Consider the following 17,615-nt stretch of genomic DNA (forward strand, 5'->3'; position numbering starts at 1 on the left):
TGGTTGTATTGATGTGTGGATGAGTGCTTTGATTAAATGCAGTGAGAGTCAATTCAGAAATGGCTAAATCTTGAGTCTGGTTACTCAGGATCCATTAGTGGGTCTAAGTCCTCATAACTTGCCATGTATCCCAGTTTTTCATGCATGATGCCCTCCTTCCTCCAAAACACTTCAGTGTTATTACTTGGGCGAAAAATCTGGGAGCAGAAGATTTTATTCCTATCAAGGCAAAACAGAATCTGTATTATCATCATCTGGGCCTACCCCAAGTTGTAGTTTGGACCCGATCAAATGTTTGGTCCTGATTCTCAATGCATAGGACAAAAGACAAGTTATGAGAATATCCCTCCCCCTTCTAATCTTTCTATTGGTCCTTTGTCCCCATACTCAGGTTTCTCCTTCTCCCAGATCTACAAAAGCTTGTGTCAGGGGAAGAAGACCAGTAACTGATCTGGGGCTCCCCATATCTTGTCGTTTGTCCTCCATTCAGAGGGTCTGGTCTCATCAAACCTCTACTTTGTTAGCAGCTCTGTATATCCATTGTGTTAATACATGGAAGGCTGCAAGAAGTACTTGACTACTCTTGAAATTCTGAGATGGCCTAAAGTTATCTCATCATTCTATTTTTGGCTGGACACCTCTAAATGTGGGACCTATCCAATGTAGATCTTTATCCACTGAATATGCAACAGGTGGTGAGATATGACATACGAGGGTCTTTCCTTTTTTTTTCTACTGATGTAAATTCTCGAAATTCCGGTTCACTTTTGCTTGGGGTTTTACTTTGCTTTGCTTCAAGTTATATTTTACTTCATTTACAACGCAAACAAATGAGAGTAAAATTTAAAACAAAAATAAATCAGGATTTGCATTCCATTCACATACACTCCCATATTTCTGCACCAATGCAAATGAAATTGCATTTCAAACAAACTAGGCCTATAGGACAGTTCATATTAAGATTGTTTCTATGTCACAGAAAATGCTTATTTTTCTTTGATAAAGGCTTTTCCGAATCCAAATTTGGTGATCAGGATAGGATCAATTAGTTTTTTTTTCGTATTAACCATTGCCCGACACCCCCGTAGGGGTTCTTATTCATCTAAGTAAACAGTACAACATTACAACAACAGTTCTTTTCTTTCACAATAGCGGACCAGTGTTATCAAACCATCTTTGACCTATATGATTGAACCGGTGACAATCCAGACAGCTGACTGCCTCTGGTTTTAGACAGTTTTGATCATTTCGCCAGATGAACTACTCGGTCGAACCATTAAACTTACCATCTCGGCAACTTTCTCGGTCGACATTCAGGTTCCATCAACCAATTTCTTCTTCCAATTTATCAATGGAGTTGGATCGGGTGTTGGAAGTGGGAACACAACCGCTACTTGTCTTCAGAATCCCTCGTAACTTTCCATGTCGCAGATATTCAGATAGGTCCTACATAAAGTGGGGCTTACCAAAAAAAATGTCTGATCAGATATGTCTTTAGACCCACCTGATTTCAGTTTAAATGGATTATCTTACCAACGCCCATGGTTTGTTTCAAAATCAGATCTTTCGCTCTGTTTCAAGGTGGAACCCAAATTTGGCCAAACCCAAACCAGTCCTATTTCTTATGCCATTGGCTCATGGCCTATACAACCCAAATCTGTATTTTCTGAGGCGGTTAGTAGAGGTGGATTCCAGCCAAAACTGTATAAGATTTGAGCTTGAGCTCAGTTCGGTTCAAAGCTCGCAAGTTTGAGTTGAGCTTGAGTAGAAGCCAAGTATTTAAAAAAAAAATAAAAATTATACATATAAAAATAATTTTTATTTTATATTTTACATACAAAAAATTAAAAATTATAAAATTTATTTATTATTATATATATAAAATAAAAAATATATACATATAAAAATGTTTTTTATTTTACATACAAAAAATAAAAAATATTATTATATATAATAAAAATTATTTATATATTTATATGTATGTGTGTATATATAATAAAAAATATTTATTATTATATCAACCTGTTTGTGAGCCTCACAAGTCGAGCTTCATTGGGCTCGAGCTCAACTTGATTAACAAACGAGCCTATATATCAACCTCAAACTCGACTCAAAATTCAGTTTAAACTGAGCTGAACCAAACTTTTCACAAATCGAATTCAAATAGCTTGTAAAAAGCTCAATTCATAGCCATCCCTAACGGCTAGTACAAAGGCAAAATCCACTGCTTTCCTCCACCATGACCAATTGAGAGTGATATATATTCTCAACTGGTTGAATGTTAACTGTGAGATGTTGAGGACAGGGACGTTTATATATCAGGCCCAGCCCAACTAGTGTCTACAATAAAGCCTAATATATATATATATATATATATATATAGTGTTACTAATTGCCTTTGCAAAATTGCAACTGTAAGTTACGATTGCCCTTGCTATATAAAAAAGTAGTAAGTTACGATTTTCGTTGGTTTACATTTATCAAATTAATTAATTAAGATAAGAATGTAGAATTAATTTGAAATGAGGGCACTATGGGTAATACCAATAGGCAATGGTAGGAGTTTTGATACACAGTTTGATCCATGGATTTCGGGTTTTTCAAATTCAGTAATGGATGAGATGCAGCTTCCAAATATCCAATGTACCAGGGCCACTCACCTAATAGATACTCATACTCACAAATGGAGGGATGATGTATCGGAATGATATTATACAGCGGCCGAAATCAATGCTATTAAACATATTTTGCTTTTCAGAAGATATACTGCATGGAGAGGATTGTTTAGTTTGGAACAAGGTTCTAAATATAGATATACTCAATACGTCATTACTTTTTTTGTTCAGAGGGACGGTTTAAGATTCCTCCACCCTTTGAACCAGTCAAAACCCCGATACACTATTTATAGGGACATATTATTGAGATATTTTCAATAATAGACGTATTGAGCGATATGGGCCAATACATATCGAATTTTTAAACCTGGTTTAGACCAAAATTTCCTCGAGAGATTTAACCACATCTGTAGCTTAGAGCGTTACATCTTCGTTCTCTACTACTCGTCCTGCATTTATTAATTAATATTACTTGGCGTACCAAAAATTTGCCACCTGGTATACATTTATTGATTTAGCGTGGGATTCATAACCTATTCACGCCACGTGCAATGTGGTTTGATTCTTTTACTGGTTTTGCCACCTGGTATACATTTATTTGCTAAATGTGTAGTATCATTTTATATATTGCAGATATGAAAATCCATGTGCAAAAGCTGCAATTAGGATGATTTATCATTAATTGGGCCCATGCTTAAATTGAGGAGCAAAACTCTAAATCATGATCGTAATAGCTGTTAAATTGGGCCCATGTGCAAAAGCTGCACTGGACAATTAGAAGCTCTGGCCTTCCTTGAACCATTAAAATTCATCTTAGAGATTGGGATGAATATGGTACTAACTGAGGAGGATGCACTTCAGATTATTAATGTTTTGTTGGAGATTGAAAAATCTCCTCCTTGATTGATGATTGCAGAGCTTACTTGAATCACACCTCTCTTTGCTCAATGTCTACTAATTCTGCTGCCCATTGGCCATTGTATAGCTTTATCTGTATCTCAAACTCAGACCTGGACTATTTGTCCTGCCTCTTGTATTGAGAAAGACCTAACCAGAGCATATGATTAATGAATTTTCTTGTCATACTCATAAATAATAAATATATTATCAACTTAACTAGCTCTATCTATGGGTGTCGATTGGATTAGGTTTGGTCTAATCTGGTCCAGTTTAATGAGAATCCATTATAAATGGGTCAGGTTCAATCTAATTATTCATAAACCATTTTGGACCGGTCCAATTCAATGTTCAGACTATCAATTTGTTCAAATTCATTTTAATTTAGATTGATTTCAACCAAATCTGGTCAATTGACACCTATATTCTTATCTTATATCAATGAATTAGATATTGACACAATCCAACCAAATCCAATATATATTTATTATAGACAGACCAGGTCCAGTCTAATATAATACATACTTTAGACCAGATTGGTTCAATCCACTATATCTTTTTGGTCCGTCCAATCCGTTCAAATTGATTTTGGGCTTCAATCCAAAACCGATCCATTGACACCCCTAGCTCTATCATAAATAGGAATAACTGTCAACCTAACTGTTTTTGTACGGAATAAAAAATGATTCTATTATTTTTCCATAGCAATACAGCACGTAAGTAAATAGATCAAAATAGGACAGTTATGCAAAATATGTGAATAATCAGGAAAATTTTTATGGGAAAATAGGATATAAAATTGTTCCTACTTTCCCAAAATTTCAAGTTTCCAACATCTTGGTGTTCATAATAACATGATTCAGTCAAACTTGATCAAATTTGGCCAATCCTGGTGCAATTAAGTCTTAACGAAGGTTTTTAAAATCAGATCGGACAGGAACTGTTCTGGGACCAGTTCCCAGGTTGAACGATCCGACCGTCTGATTCAAATAGATGGCCTGTCCTGACTTAAAAAAAAAAACTGCCAAAACCATTGTCTGAATTGACAATTCAACCACTCAGGTCAATGGATTATTGACCAAATCAACGGTTTTTGGCCAAAAACAGTTTTAGGATGAAATGAAACTGATTTCCTTATCGATTCCCAGTTCTTCTGGTCCATCCGTCAAATACAGTCCAGTTTTCGAAACCATGATCTGAATCAGACCTTGTCCTGAGTCTTTGTTGCGTTTTGACCTTCATGGTTAAGTATGACTAATGTTTAGGTTGATAAATTCTGGATCTAAAGGCTGGCAAAGAGTTGGACAGTAATGGGCTGGGCATAAACTGTGGCTCATCATCCAATAGGCTCATTAGCTCCTAGAGAACCCTACGAGAAGACAGGTTTCAAAGAGTCCCATGTTTGCTTATATGCACATGTCTAAGATGACAATATTTGTATGGTAGAGTTAGGTGCCTCTGCTTCCATACTAGAAATGACCATCACCAAACACTCTATTAAGTCTAGGTTAACCAAACCTATTGAAATGTTTCAATTATAGATGTACATACTATGGCTTAGACTCTAGGGACTTTTGTGCTTATTTGATGATTGAGCCCAAAAGGTACCCTCATAGCCATGCCAACATTCTATGGACTCACAAGCAGTTAGGCCTCTAGTTACCACCTAATGTTGCGTAGAAGTCACGGACTACTGCTCCACTTAGCTAGGTTCATTGCATGAAGCCATGGAGCTTGAGTTGTATGGGACCAGGACATCATAGCCACACTTTGGAGGCTGGAGGCTGGAGTCTGTGCTTCTTTATTAGATTGAGTTCGACTTGTTTTCATTGAGGAATGAATCAGACTAGGCTTCATTATCACAGGACTGAAGACAAAATGATGGCCATGTGATGACATTCTGTGAATTCCAAGATAGAATGTTTTGAATGGACTACTTGTAATTGAGGGGAGAAAAAGTTGTGCAAGCTGTTAGTATTAAGTTATCACGTCAATGAGGAAGTAGATATAAATCAAGATAATAGTAATAAAAGAAAAAAGTAAAATAAAATAAACTACTTTTCAATATGGTCATGTTTATATATATATCAGTGCTTGCAGTTACAAGACCCTGCCCGGCTCTGATGGTTGGACCATTCAACCAAGGTTTTCAAAACCGGACCAAACAGGAATCATTCTGGGATTAGTTCCCAGGTTGAATGGTCTGACCATCCGATCTGAATAGATGGCTCACTCTAACAAAAAAATAAGAAAAATAAATAAAAAATAAAAAATGGCCAAAAATTAATTTGGACGACTGCCCAGGATAGCAATTTGCTGACCAAATCAATAGTTTTTGTCCAAGAAGTGATTTTGCGGTGAAATGGAACCACCTGATTTTTTTGTCCACCCATCTGGTCCGTTCCGATCTGGTTTTGAAAACACTGTGTTCAACCCATCAACGAGCAGAGAAACCAGCTGCTTTAGGTCAAGCCAAGTTTGAACCTGGCCAGGTCCGCCAGGACAGTTTTCAGGCTGGTTCAATCCACCATAACAAGGATAAATGCTTTAATGTCCCAACTGTAGGATCCCCAGTCCCATAAATTTAGATTTTCCTTTTCAGGGTTCGACTATAATACAAATATAGAAAATAATACAAAATACAAAGTTTTATACTCTATAAATTTGTATTTGTACACCTTCCAAACTGAGCCTTTGTCTTTAACAAATAACCACAGAAGTTGCATCTTAAAATTAAGGGAAATTGTCAAAAACTCACCATGAGTTTTCAACATTTCTCTTAAACTCACCACAACTTTTCAAAATGTCTAAAACTCACCTTGTAACTAACTTGACGTTAAAGAGACTAACAACTGTTAATATATTGTCATTTTAACCTTCATAGAAAAATATAAAATATATACATATATTTTAATATTTAGATATGAAAAAAAGGAAAAGTTCAAAAAATATTTTCAAATATAAAATACATAGAAACACAGAAATTGGAAAAAATATAAAAAATTATAGAAATTGCACACAAAATAAAAAATTATTTTCAAATTATAGAAACTATAGAAATTGGAAAACAAAATTAGAAAATAAAAATTGTAGAAAAAATACCAAAAATTATAGAAAAGCACAGAAATTGCAAATAAATAAAAAATACAGAAAATCTTATAGATTGTAGAAAATAGAAAAATGTAAGAAAACAGAAATTATAACAAAACACTAAAATGTAAAAAAAGAAAAATTGAAAAATGAATTTTCCTCTAACTCACCATTCAAGGGTGATGGACACCTCTGCTAAGAAACATTAACGGTGTACTAAAAGAATGTGAGTTTTGGAAAATAAAAACTTATTGACATAATGAGTTTTAAACGTTTTGAAAAATTGTGGTGAATTTAAGAAGAATGCTGAAAACTCATGATGAATTTTAGACAATTTCCCTAAATTAATATTAATTTCTATAAAATTAAAAGAGAAAGAATTTAAAATAAACATGAGGATTCCTATTTCTTGTCCAAGTATCCAACATTCATCATCATTCACCAGTCACCACACCTTACAGTTTTGATTCATGGACCATTTCTTTTCAGAATTGAGTGCTTGGATGGACCATATTCACCCTCTATAACATGCCTAGTTATGAAAAGAACTTTGACTTGGGTTTGCAAAAGGGCTTCCTTTTCTTATGATGAATTCAATGAGCCAAGACTACTTTACTCTTGATTTGATTTGTGGTGAAGAGGGCTTGATGTGTCCTCATCACTTTCCTTCCTCTCTCTTTCTTTCTCATATTTCAACCAATATGGTTAATATCTAACATGCATTTGAACATTACCAGTATATACAAAAAAAAAAAGAAGAAATTAGATTAAAAGTTGTAGAAATATGAGACATGAGATACCCAGTTAAGGACTATAACTCCTTTTACGTGTAAAACTACAAAACCAACCATGTTGCTAGCTGATGATTTCTTTTTAAACTTGGCGAGACCACATTTCAGTGTGCTCACATGGTGAGAGCAGATACCATACTAGACAAAAGTAGGCCACAAGATAGGGATGTCTCAGAGCTTTTTAAATCCACTGTTTAGGTAACTGGGACCTTCTGTAGGCAACTGATACTGACCAGATGTGATTGCATTTGACGTCTGTCGTCTCTATTCACATCTACTACTCACCATTCACCAACAATCCGCATCCCCAACTCCACTCGCTTTCTCACGGAATGAAGTTATTGTTGGTTTGTCTTCACAATTGTTTTAAGGTCTTTTACTAAAACAGCCCTTATAATTTTATGAATTTACTAAAATCTATTCTATAATTTGTGCTTATTAAAATAAAATTGATTTATTTAATCGATCTTTCATTGAAAACCGTCTGTATTGCCTTTTGAAAATGGTTATCATTTAAACGGAAGGAAAAAATACCTAAAGGCATCAGCCCATGAGTAAATATCCCTAACACTTATCAATTTATAACTTCATATGAAGTTTATAGGAGACAATGTTTGGTTTTCCGATCTAACAATACAGTGTTTGGTTTTAGTACGAAGAAGAGAGAATAATGACGCTCGACATGCCTCAGAGAACAAAATAGTTATCAGTGTTTCACCGGGGTGAAGAATAATGTCTTCATTTTTTTTTTTTGATTAAATTTGTTCAAAGGAATGTTAGGCTGCATTTGGAAACGATGCAAATGGAGTGTAAATCTCAGTTCATGGTAAATTTGCACTCTGATTCACTTTTATCTGTATTTGACAATATTACATTTATGCATTGACAAATTGCATACTAATGCATATTTACATTGATAATAAGATGTAAAAGTACATCAACAAAAAAGAAGTAAATTTGCATTCAAGTGGGCTTTTGATAAAAGAAACATATGTTTTATTGGAATTCATGTTTGCATCCATTACAGCTAAAAGTCTGGTTGGTAAGAAGGTAAAATTGTCAACATAAAACTAACCCAAACTTATAATTTATATGAACCATTTTATACATTACATATTTGCATTCGCACTTATTTGTATCATTTCCAAACACAGCCTTAGGGTCAAACCATCATTTTTCACTCGGGTTCAATGGAAAGACATATACTCGAAAATTTTAGAGTCAATCAATTACTATCATAGAAGAAGTGACAAATCTGATGGTATTCATCAAAATTCGGAAGGTGCTTTGGTTAGTCAAAGACTCAAATCTCTTCTGATACCATGTCTTTTCACTATCATAGGTTTTTCCTTTTCACTTCTATCTAACTATGGTTTTCGAACCGTCGTTGACCCAGACAATTAGACCGTTCGGCCCAAAAATCATTCAGAAAATCAATTCCATTTTTACCCCAAACCCAGTCTTTGGCCAAAAACCATTGAAAAAATCAACAAACCATTGGCTCGTCAACCTGTTCAATGGTTTTTATTTTTCTTTTATTTTTAATTACTTTTTTATATTTTTAAATTTTTAGTATGAACAAACCATCCATTGGAACTTGACAGTTGAACTATTTTTGGTCAGAATAGTTTCATTTCCTGATCGTTGTTTTAAAACCATGTATCTTACTCAAGGTTGATTAGTTAAACCAATTGCAAACCATATAGGGGAATGTTTAATGTTTTAGTAAATGACTTTTGCTTTAAATACAAACTCACAACTCGGAGATCCGAGTCACAAGTATACTCGATGACTTGCAGAGTAATGTTCTCCAATGATTCTTAAGTTGATCAAACTGAAATGGAAGTGTTAAGTCGGTTCATTTCAAATTTCCTGTGTTTCAACAAATCAACTCAGTTAACTCGATGCTTTGCAGAACTGACATCGGTTGAACTCCGGGTTGAGTTGACACATAGGCATTGAGACTGATAGTCTGACTCAAATTTCTTAAGAATATACGGTGGCAAATCCGAATCCGGATCTCTTACCCACTTATCCACGGAACAAAAACATCCTACCCGAGCTGTCATTTCTTTTAATTATCGGTTTACAATTCGAATTACATTCTGATTGAGCATTATTTCCCAAATCCCAACCAAACTCGGATCAACTTGGCTGGACCCACTCATCTCTTATACAAAAGTCATTGATCTTCCGACTACTTTCCCGTTAAGACTAGTCAAATTTTCAGATGGGTCGGATCTGAGCAGACCATCCACCTACCTGACCAGTTTCCTACTTTAATGGGGCTCCTTTTCTTTTCTAATCTCTTAATTACATGCGTGTGCGTGCATATAAATATGTATAATATGGTTGATTGGTTCATGTCATGTCACTTTATCTCCAACCAACATGAAGCTCTTTTTCTCCATGTCTATGGTGGTCCTAGATGCTAGAGGGAACGGTCCACGGCTAGAGCCAACACCAAGGACAAATCACCAAATGACCCATGACCTACCTTTTGTTATACATCCAGAGAAAATCAAAGTAGGGTAATTATATGAAAATTAGTGAGTTATACTTGAAGCTATATATGTTTGGTTTGATTGCAAAAAGAAAAGAGAGAGAAATAGAAAGTTAAGAGAAAGTTTTCAATAACGAAATTTATAAGCATCCTCATTCCTCAACAACTTTTCATCAACTTTCAGTTTGTTATTTTTTCTATCCAACCAAACAAAGTTTTAGAGACTGTTTGGTGTCTTTTTGGAAGATCTTTTAGTAGTTTTGATAGTCAAAAGATACATTGAGCTTCTGTATGAAAATTTGAGAAACTCGAAGCTAGTTTAGTAGATCTTTCTATGTCTTTCCGTGTGAGAATAAAGTGAGAAAGATGCAAAAAACTCCATTTAAAACTTCCTGAAATCAGCCCAAAATGGGCTTCTCGCATCTTTTCACACCGACTTTTGGTGGTTAAATCTGTTACGAAGTAAACGGAAAAAGACCACGACGCAATTTGCCCGGATTGTAAATAACCGAATGACCATACAAAAAGATGAGCCAAACAGGGCCTTAATTTCTTTCAAAGAAAAGCTAGTTCTCCTAGAAGAAACATTATACTCCCTCATGTGGGGACTAAAGAAACAACTTCACAAGACAACTCTTTGGAGTGCATGGGGTTACACAACATTGTTTGGCTCTATGTATACAAAAATCTCTGTACATGTACAGTGTGTCAGCTGAGCCTGACTGACTGAAATTGAGTGTGTGATTTAAATATTTAATGAGTTTGAGGCCCCGTTTGGTTCGAGGGAATAAGGGTCTGGAATTGGAATCGAAATTCTATTCTTATTTTTGGTGGAATGGCATTTTCCCATTTGAAGAAATGGCCATTCTCTCTTTTATCACTTGGGAATGAAATCCCATTCTTATTAATTCGAATATAATTTTTATTCTCATTCATGCCTGAACCAAACAAACTAGAAAAACAAATGTTAGATGGTATACAGGAGCTCACATGACTTAGTTCAGCTCCTTACACCTCTAGTAGGGAGTAGAGACTAGGGAAACAAATGTCAAACCACTTCATGGTTCTCTAATGAATTGCCCACTTCATTAGAAGCTTCCTAGCAAAAGAATAATAAAATTATTGAACAATGAAATAGGAATAAATGTTGAAGACTATAACAACAAACTCTCCAGTAGTTTATTTACATACCCATCTTCTCAAAAGCTAGCTTTATATAGCTAGCCTCTCCCTATGGAGACCCATCTTGTGAAAACTGAAAAGGCTTTAGAAGTTCCATGGAAGCCAACTTGTAAAGGGAAATTCTCTTTATACAAGCCTTGTGGTCAAAAGGAAATTAAATAATACAGGGAAAGCTGGACAGCACTTTGGATGCCTGCTTTAGACTCCTAACTCTTTGGATTCAAAGAGCAAGTACTGTGTCTGTGTAAGCATGTGAACTTGAAGAGGAATGCACGAAAAAGGCAAACAATGGCTTCATAGTTTGGTGTTGCTTGGGCCCATAATCATCCATCTTTACCAAACAGTACCCAAATCACCTGCCAATATATATTAACATACGGCATCGCTTGCCACAAATCTAGAGATCGAGATCAGACAGCTGAGATCTTGATCGGAGCATCATCTTATTGGGTGCTCTAGTTTTTCGTAGCAGGAGTCTTGCTATAGTGCTGTCATGCTAAGCTAAACTATCAAATCCAAGAACAAAGCAAGCGCAAGACTGCAGAAATCATGCGGTCTTCTGATCTGTATCTACCATCTCAATAATGTATTGCTTTACACAAAAAATTGAAACCCAAACAAGGTGAGGAGGAAAGGTCTGCTGTCTCTTTCCTTGTGTCTCTTTATTCCATGTTCCTCCTCTTTGTCAGAGTTCTCATCCAGCCCTTATTTCTCACCTTTACTCCCTCCACCTTGGTGCCCACATGGCACACATTGGCCTTGCTGGACCTCTTCCACCGCATGAGGTGGAACAGGTGACCAATCCGCTTCCGCCACCTCAGCGTTGCACGTGGTTTGGCATGCTCTACCACAGTCTTAACGTCCCTCAGTGGTTCCTTGCTCAACTTTTGATTACCATTCATGTGAAGGGGCCCAAGGGACACCTTAGAGCCTGTACCCTTATCCCATGAGGCAACACCATTGTCTTCAAACTTGATGGAAATGAATGAATCTGCAAAAGTTCAAACCAATTAATAATAAACCTCAGAACCCATTTCATATAAAATATGAATAATGCTGGTTTTTATTCAAATAATACAATAAGAAGAGCTTAATAACAAGAGGACACCAAAGGGTACCAGCCACACGTGGTTGAGCTGATCCCACCTAGATTTCCATTACATGAACAAACATTATCAGATGAACATAAACATCCACTCTGTCGACATGCTTCCTTGGCTATTATCTAACAAATAATGCAATAATTGGATATCTAGGAACTTCTAAACCACCCCAAAAAGAAAAGATAAAAAAAAAAAACTAAAATTTACTAGTGGATCTCCAAAACCAAACTAGCTAGGATCCATTTGCATGTTGGGTGCAATTTTCAGTATGAGAGCTAGCACAGTAGTTTTCTCTTCTTCCTCACCAAATGGGTACCCTAGTTTTCAGTCCTTGGCTCGTTGCTTGTGGTTGGGAGCATTGAACTGAGGAAAATTCAGCTGTCCTAAACCACTTGGTAAAGCCCCTCAGGATGTATAAATTGAATTGAAGCAAACTCATGCTGATCACTAGAAATACAGGGAAATTCACAGATGGAACTATAATTTGGTGCATGCGAAGATGATGAATCAAATTAATCCTAAATGATGTAATATGCGAAGAGAATGTTTTACAAATTATACATCATTATGAGGTGCAAGATGGATCAGGGAAAAGATGTTAAGAAACCAAGGCAGAAATTATTCGAAAGAACTGGTTTTCTAAGCGTCTGTGAGCCAACTATTGTTCTTACTCTGGTTATAATATTGAATTTACTGAAGAAAAGAACTGGTTTTTGGAGGTGTACCTTCTTGGCTTGTGGACAAATCATCGTCGGAGGCATCAGATTTCCGATGTCGGAACTCGAGGCGATGAAGAAAGGACCCCAAAGCGAATATCTTTGGCAGGGTGATGGGACGCTTCCTGTGCTCGTCAATGCTTGCTCTCTTGGACTCGGATAGGGGAAGATGTCCTTGCTTTGCAGCCAAGATGAGAAGTCTCTCTCTCAAGCAAAGGGCACACACCCCCACAATCACTTCTTTGGGATGGAAATAGCAACAAGGATTCTCTTCACCATAATCATTCATGTTTGTAAGAAGTGAATCAAGGCTATTGGAAGAGGAAGAAGAAGAGAGCAATTAATTAGAGAAGATGGGTGCAAATAGGATCAAATAAGGCCTAGAAAACAGTATATATATGATGCAGTCCCCCTCATCATCAAGTCCTGAACTTACACGTGGCTCCCTAAACTATCAATCTTACGAGTTGGGATTTTTTGCCCACAATAACTCTATACACGTCTACTTACATATCATCGCAGCCACACATCAAGAACATCTCATCCTCCTACATAGTATTTTGTATAGGAAAATGTTTGCAACGCACAAAAATAATGTGTTGTGAGTAGACGTGGGCAGGAGATCTGGAGTCATGTCAGGGGGGAGAGGGGGTTGAGTTTTTGGTGAACCTCTAGGAACATTGTAAAGTTTTGGGACTTTCCTTTTCTGCACTTTCTCTTATCAAGGCACTATCTTGTGGTTACCCAAGATTTTAAAATAGTAAAAAGTTTGGAGTAATTTGTAAAGCAATGTTTGTATTAAGAATCAACCACACTTTCACTAACTTGGGTAAGAATCTTTACTTTTTAACTAAAATGACGGTGCAAAAAAATCTATGTTTAAATACTCAAAAATGAAATAAAAAGTTATTCCAAATTTAAGTAGGTACTATATATATAAGTTGAAAAGTCACAAACTTTCTCTACATTATTACCCCTTTGATTGCAAGTAAAACAAAGGAAAGTAAATGGTTTGCTGAAAATTTCAATTTTACAGTGTGCACATATTCAAAAGTGAAAAAAGAAAGTAAATGGTAATTATAGGGAAATGTTATCCCTTCTAATTTAATTTTCATCTCATTTAGATTCCCATTTAAGATTGATCTTCTTAATTTCATAGCTTATTATATTTCCCAAGTATTTAGATTTGCTTCTCCAAGTTTAGGTGAAATGCTAAAAAATTTTGGGATATAATTTGTTTTTCAATTGAATATCATTTTCCAAAGGGAATAATTTATTTTAGGTGCAACCAAAAGCTGCTTTTAGGTAGAAATCATACATTTTTGTAAAAGCTGGAGATAAGGATGAGAGGATTCTTTTATCCCACCAACTGCACATTGGAGAAAACTTTGCTGTTGAGGAGCTTTTTCCGTATTGTATTAAATGATTTAAATACACTGTCCTAAAATTAAAAGTTCAAGGTATACTCAATCAATCTACTGTTTGACTTTTTGGTCAAAAAAAGCATTAAGAGCAATTACTCTTTTACCCCGCAGCCTTGATATTGTGTCATGTGAAAGATGTTGATTTGAATGAATTAATTAATTAAGGAGCCAAAGTTTTTTTCAGCACATTCCATGGTATAAGATGACGATTTGAATAATTTCAGACATCACAGCCAAATGTCATAGTTCAGTTAGAACATATAGTCCAACAAGTCCTGACAATCTTACAGACCACTTTCAGGGAAATTCCATGGCAATTTAGACAGATCAGTGCTACTGCTCTGGGACAAGTTGCAAATTTAATCAACAAACAGAACGCCCATTCAATTAAGGAACAAACTATTAAAATAATGGGCAGTCAGTCATTGAGGAAAATGCAACCACATTGTTACCATATATCAAGGATCGATCTGTTTCATGTAAATTAAGCTTGGTAAATAATTAAGCTATATATATATCAATTGACAGGCTCATTGTAGATTTCTGAATCCCGCAGAATGTAATATTCAAAATGTCAAATACTCTCATTATATGCATCAATACCCGCCTTTAAAGAGGCATCAATTCCTAACTGGCACCTATCCCAAATGTAATTTGGGACTAAAAATTCTAATTTTAGGCTGAATCGTCATTCTTTCTAAATGTGTAAAAGCTCTATGAAATAGAGCAATTAATTAAGGCTGCTCTATGATTTGTGTATGAAATCCATGCATCATCATTGTGATCATTATAAATCCCAGTCTGGTATCATCATCATCTAAGCCTTGTCTCAAATATATGGGGTTAGTTACATGAATCTTATTTTATCATTCTATTCTGTTCAGTGTAATATTCATCATTAAATTATGGGTAATCAATTCATTTTTTTTTACTATTTCCACTTTATATCCTTTTTGGTGTGCTAGCTCTCTAACCCCTTCGACTTGTAATAGATAATCTGAAAAAAAGAAAAACTTTGTAATAGATAATGTTTATTACAAGCTCTGGTAAAGGAGGGAAGGTTAGCAACCAGCATTAATAATTTTTTGCCAAACTCTCATGATCATCATGGCCATCTTGATTTGCCTAGGTCTATCTTAAAAATGTATCTAATGAGATTGGAAAAAAAGATTAAAGTAATCTCTTGCTATGGATAGTCAGAAAGAAGATCATACAACAGATGAAACCCTAAATTGGTTTCAAGGAAAGGATCCTTGACTCCACCCAAATTAGCTTTATGAATTTATACATACCTTAAGTTTCTGAGTAAAATTGTAATAGGGTGTAATTTAAGTAAATATCTTAAAGAACCTTTTACTCTAAAAGCTAATACACCCTCTCACTTAAAAAGTGTATAACTACAGGCCCACTCACAGCTTGTGTTGACAATTTAAAAGCTTAAACTGTTAGGTAATGTCTGTGAATAGGTTTTTATTCAGTAAAACAAAAAATGTGTTTTAATATTATTTATCATAAGTCATAAAATAGTACTATGCTAGTGACTTATTTTTCAAAAGAAATTGCCCATCATTTTTTACTTGGCTTGTGTTTTTTATCTAAAAGTCTAGAAAATGTTGCTCAAGAGTCAACACTAATGAATTTTATTGAAACTGCAAAAGCCTTTTAATCCATGCTACAGAAATTAATGGGTATGCAGTTGAAAATATTAATTAATGTTTGGTATTGATACTGCAGATACAGCACGTTTTTTGAGAAAATAGTGTTTTTTTTTTGTTTGGAAACGTTGCTGCTAGGTAGGACGTTTCTGTTTGGTACCAATGCTCCATATCTGTTTTCAACACTGGTACCCATTATAGGAAGTCCACATCACTGCCATATCATGTCCTTATTGGCAGCAATGAACTCCAATCCGAGAAAATGTCAAATTCGGCGTTGCTCCAAACCACGCCTTCTTGATTTCTAAAGTGTGGCTTGGAGCACCATTTTTTATAGAAAAACGGTTCCAAACATATTAACGTTTCTTGGAGCACCATTTTTTCCAACGTAGTGCTGATATGTCACCATTTTCTGGAGCAATAGAATCGATGCCAGACCGACCCTAAGTAAGAGTGCACCTCATCCACAATAAGTGTGAATAGAATTTAATTAAAAATTTAAATTATGAGATAGTTACTAGCAATATTTGCAGTTAATTTTGAAGGTAATAGCTGATCTAACAATGAAGAAAAAGATATATAAATAAGTGAAAAACATATGAAATAATTGGAAACAGGGACCAGCTTGATGCTTAGCCGAAAAAGAGAAAGCTCTGAGAAGTCATTTATCCAAAGATGACAAATACTGAAAATCCCATGTGAAGCTTACCCTTATTATAGTTCAGGAGCTCATAGATGAATAAGGATCCAAGGTTCCTGAAGAGAAATCTATGTCATATTTTCTTTGTTGATAGATGAGTGTGGGCCATAGCTTGAATGAAATTTATTCCCAAGCTTCGATGAAAGTTTCTGTAAACATAATGGGTTTCAGTATCTATTTATTACAGAATCATAGCAGCAGCAGCAGACTTGTCTCAACTATATACATGGAATGGCTAAATGAATTGAAATCAGCTTCAGTGCTCACTAGACTGCACTTACATCGTTTATACAGTCTTTTATAGCCTTATATTAAGAATATCTCTACTTATATACCTTTTTATGAAGAGATATTCCAAATGTAAGACATTTGGTTACCAAAGCATTAATTCCATGGCCATTTTAATAACTCTTGATTAGTAATTAATCCCCTCAAATTTAATTGGTTACAAAAGAAAAACATTATGGTTGGTTGTTGGGTTGGGGATCCCTAACACAAAAGCATTAATTCCTCATTTAATTTGCATCCACTTTTTTGTGACATATTATCATTGTTTATTTAATTATTTCCAAGACTAGACAATGAAGGTAGCCCATTCGTGATACTGTGATACACACAACTCCCCCAAACCCGTGGGATTTCATCCCAAATCTTCACTACAATCAGCCAAATTTATAACCAACCATCAGTTGATACATACATGTATAAGCAAAATGATTCGAGTAGGGGTGTCACTTGGACTGGATTTGGTCCAATCCAATCCAGTCCAATGTGAATCCAATCAGGTTTAATCTAATCCAATGAATGTTTTGGATTAATTTAGACTGCTCAATTCAATGTCTAGACTATTCAATCTGTTCAAATTTATTTTGGTTTAGATTAGTTTCAACCCAAACATGGTCCATTGACACATGTATTCATATCTTATATCAATAGATC

General features: G+C 35.3%; 1 protein-coding gene across 1 annotated transcript; it reads right to left on the reverse strand.

Moving 5' to 3' along the window:
- Positions 1 to 10,997: 10,997 nt before the first annotated feature.
- Positions 10,998 to 13,279, reverse strand: LOC104587047 (uncharacterized). Its single transcript, XM_010244486.3, has 2 exons — positions 12,907 to 13,279; positions 10,998 to 12,069 (listed from the first exon to the last, which is right to left on the reverse strand). Exons 1-2 carry the CDS (start codon positions 13,184 to 13,186, stop codon positions 11,741 to 11,743), a joined length of 609 nt encoding a protein of 202 aa, XP_010242788.1. The 5' UTR covers positions 13,187 to 13,279; the 3' UTR covers positions 10,998 to 11,740.
- Positions 13,280 to 17,615: the final 4,336 nt, after the last annotated feature.

The sequence above is a fragment of the Nelumbo nucifera genome, chromosome 5, assembly GCF_055504915.1.
Source record: "Nelumbo nucifera cultivar China Antique chromosome 5, China Antique-T2T, whole genome shotgun sequence".
In the NCBI taxonomy this organism is placed as follows: domain Eukaryota; kingdom Viridiplantae; phylum Streptophyta; class Magnoliopsida; order Proteales; family Nelumbonaceae; genus Nelumbo; species Nelumbo nucifera.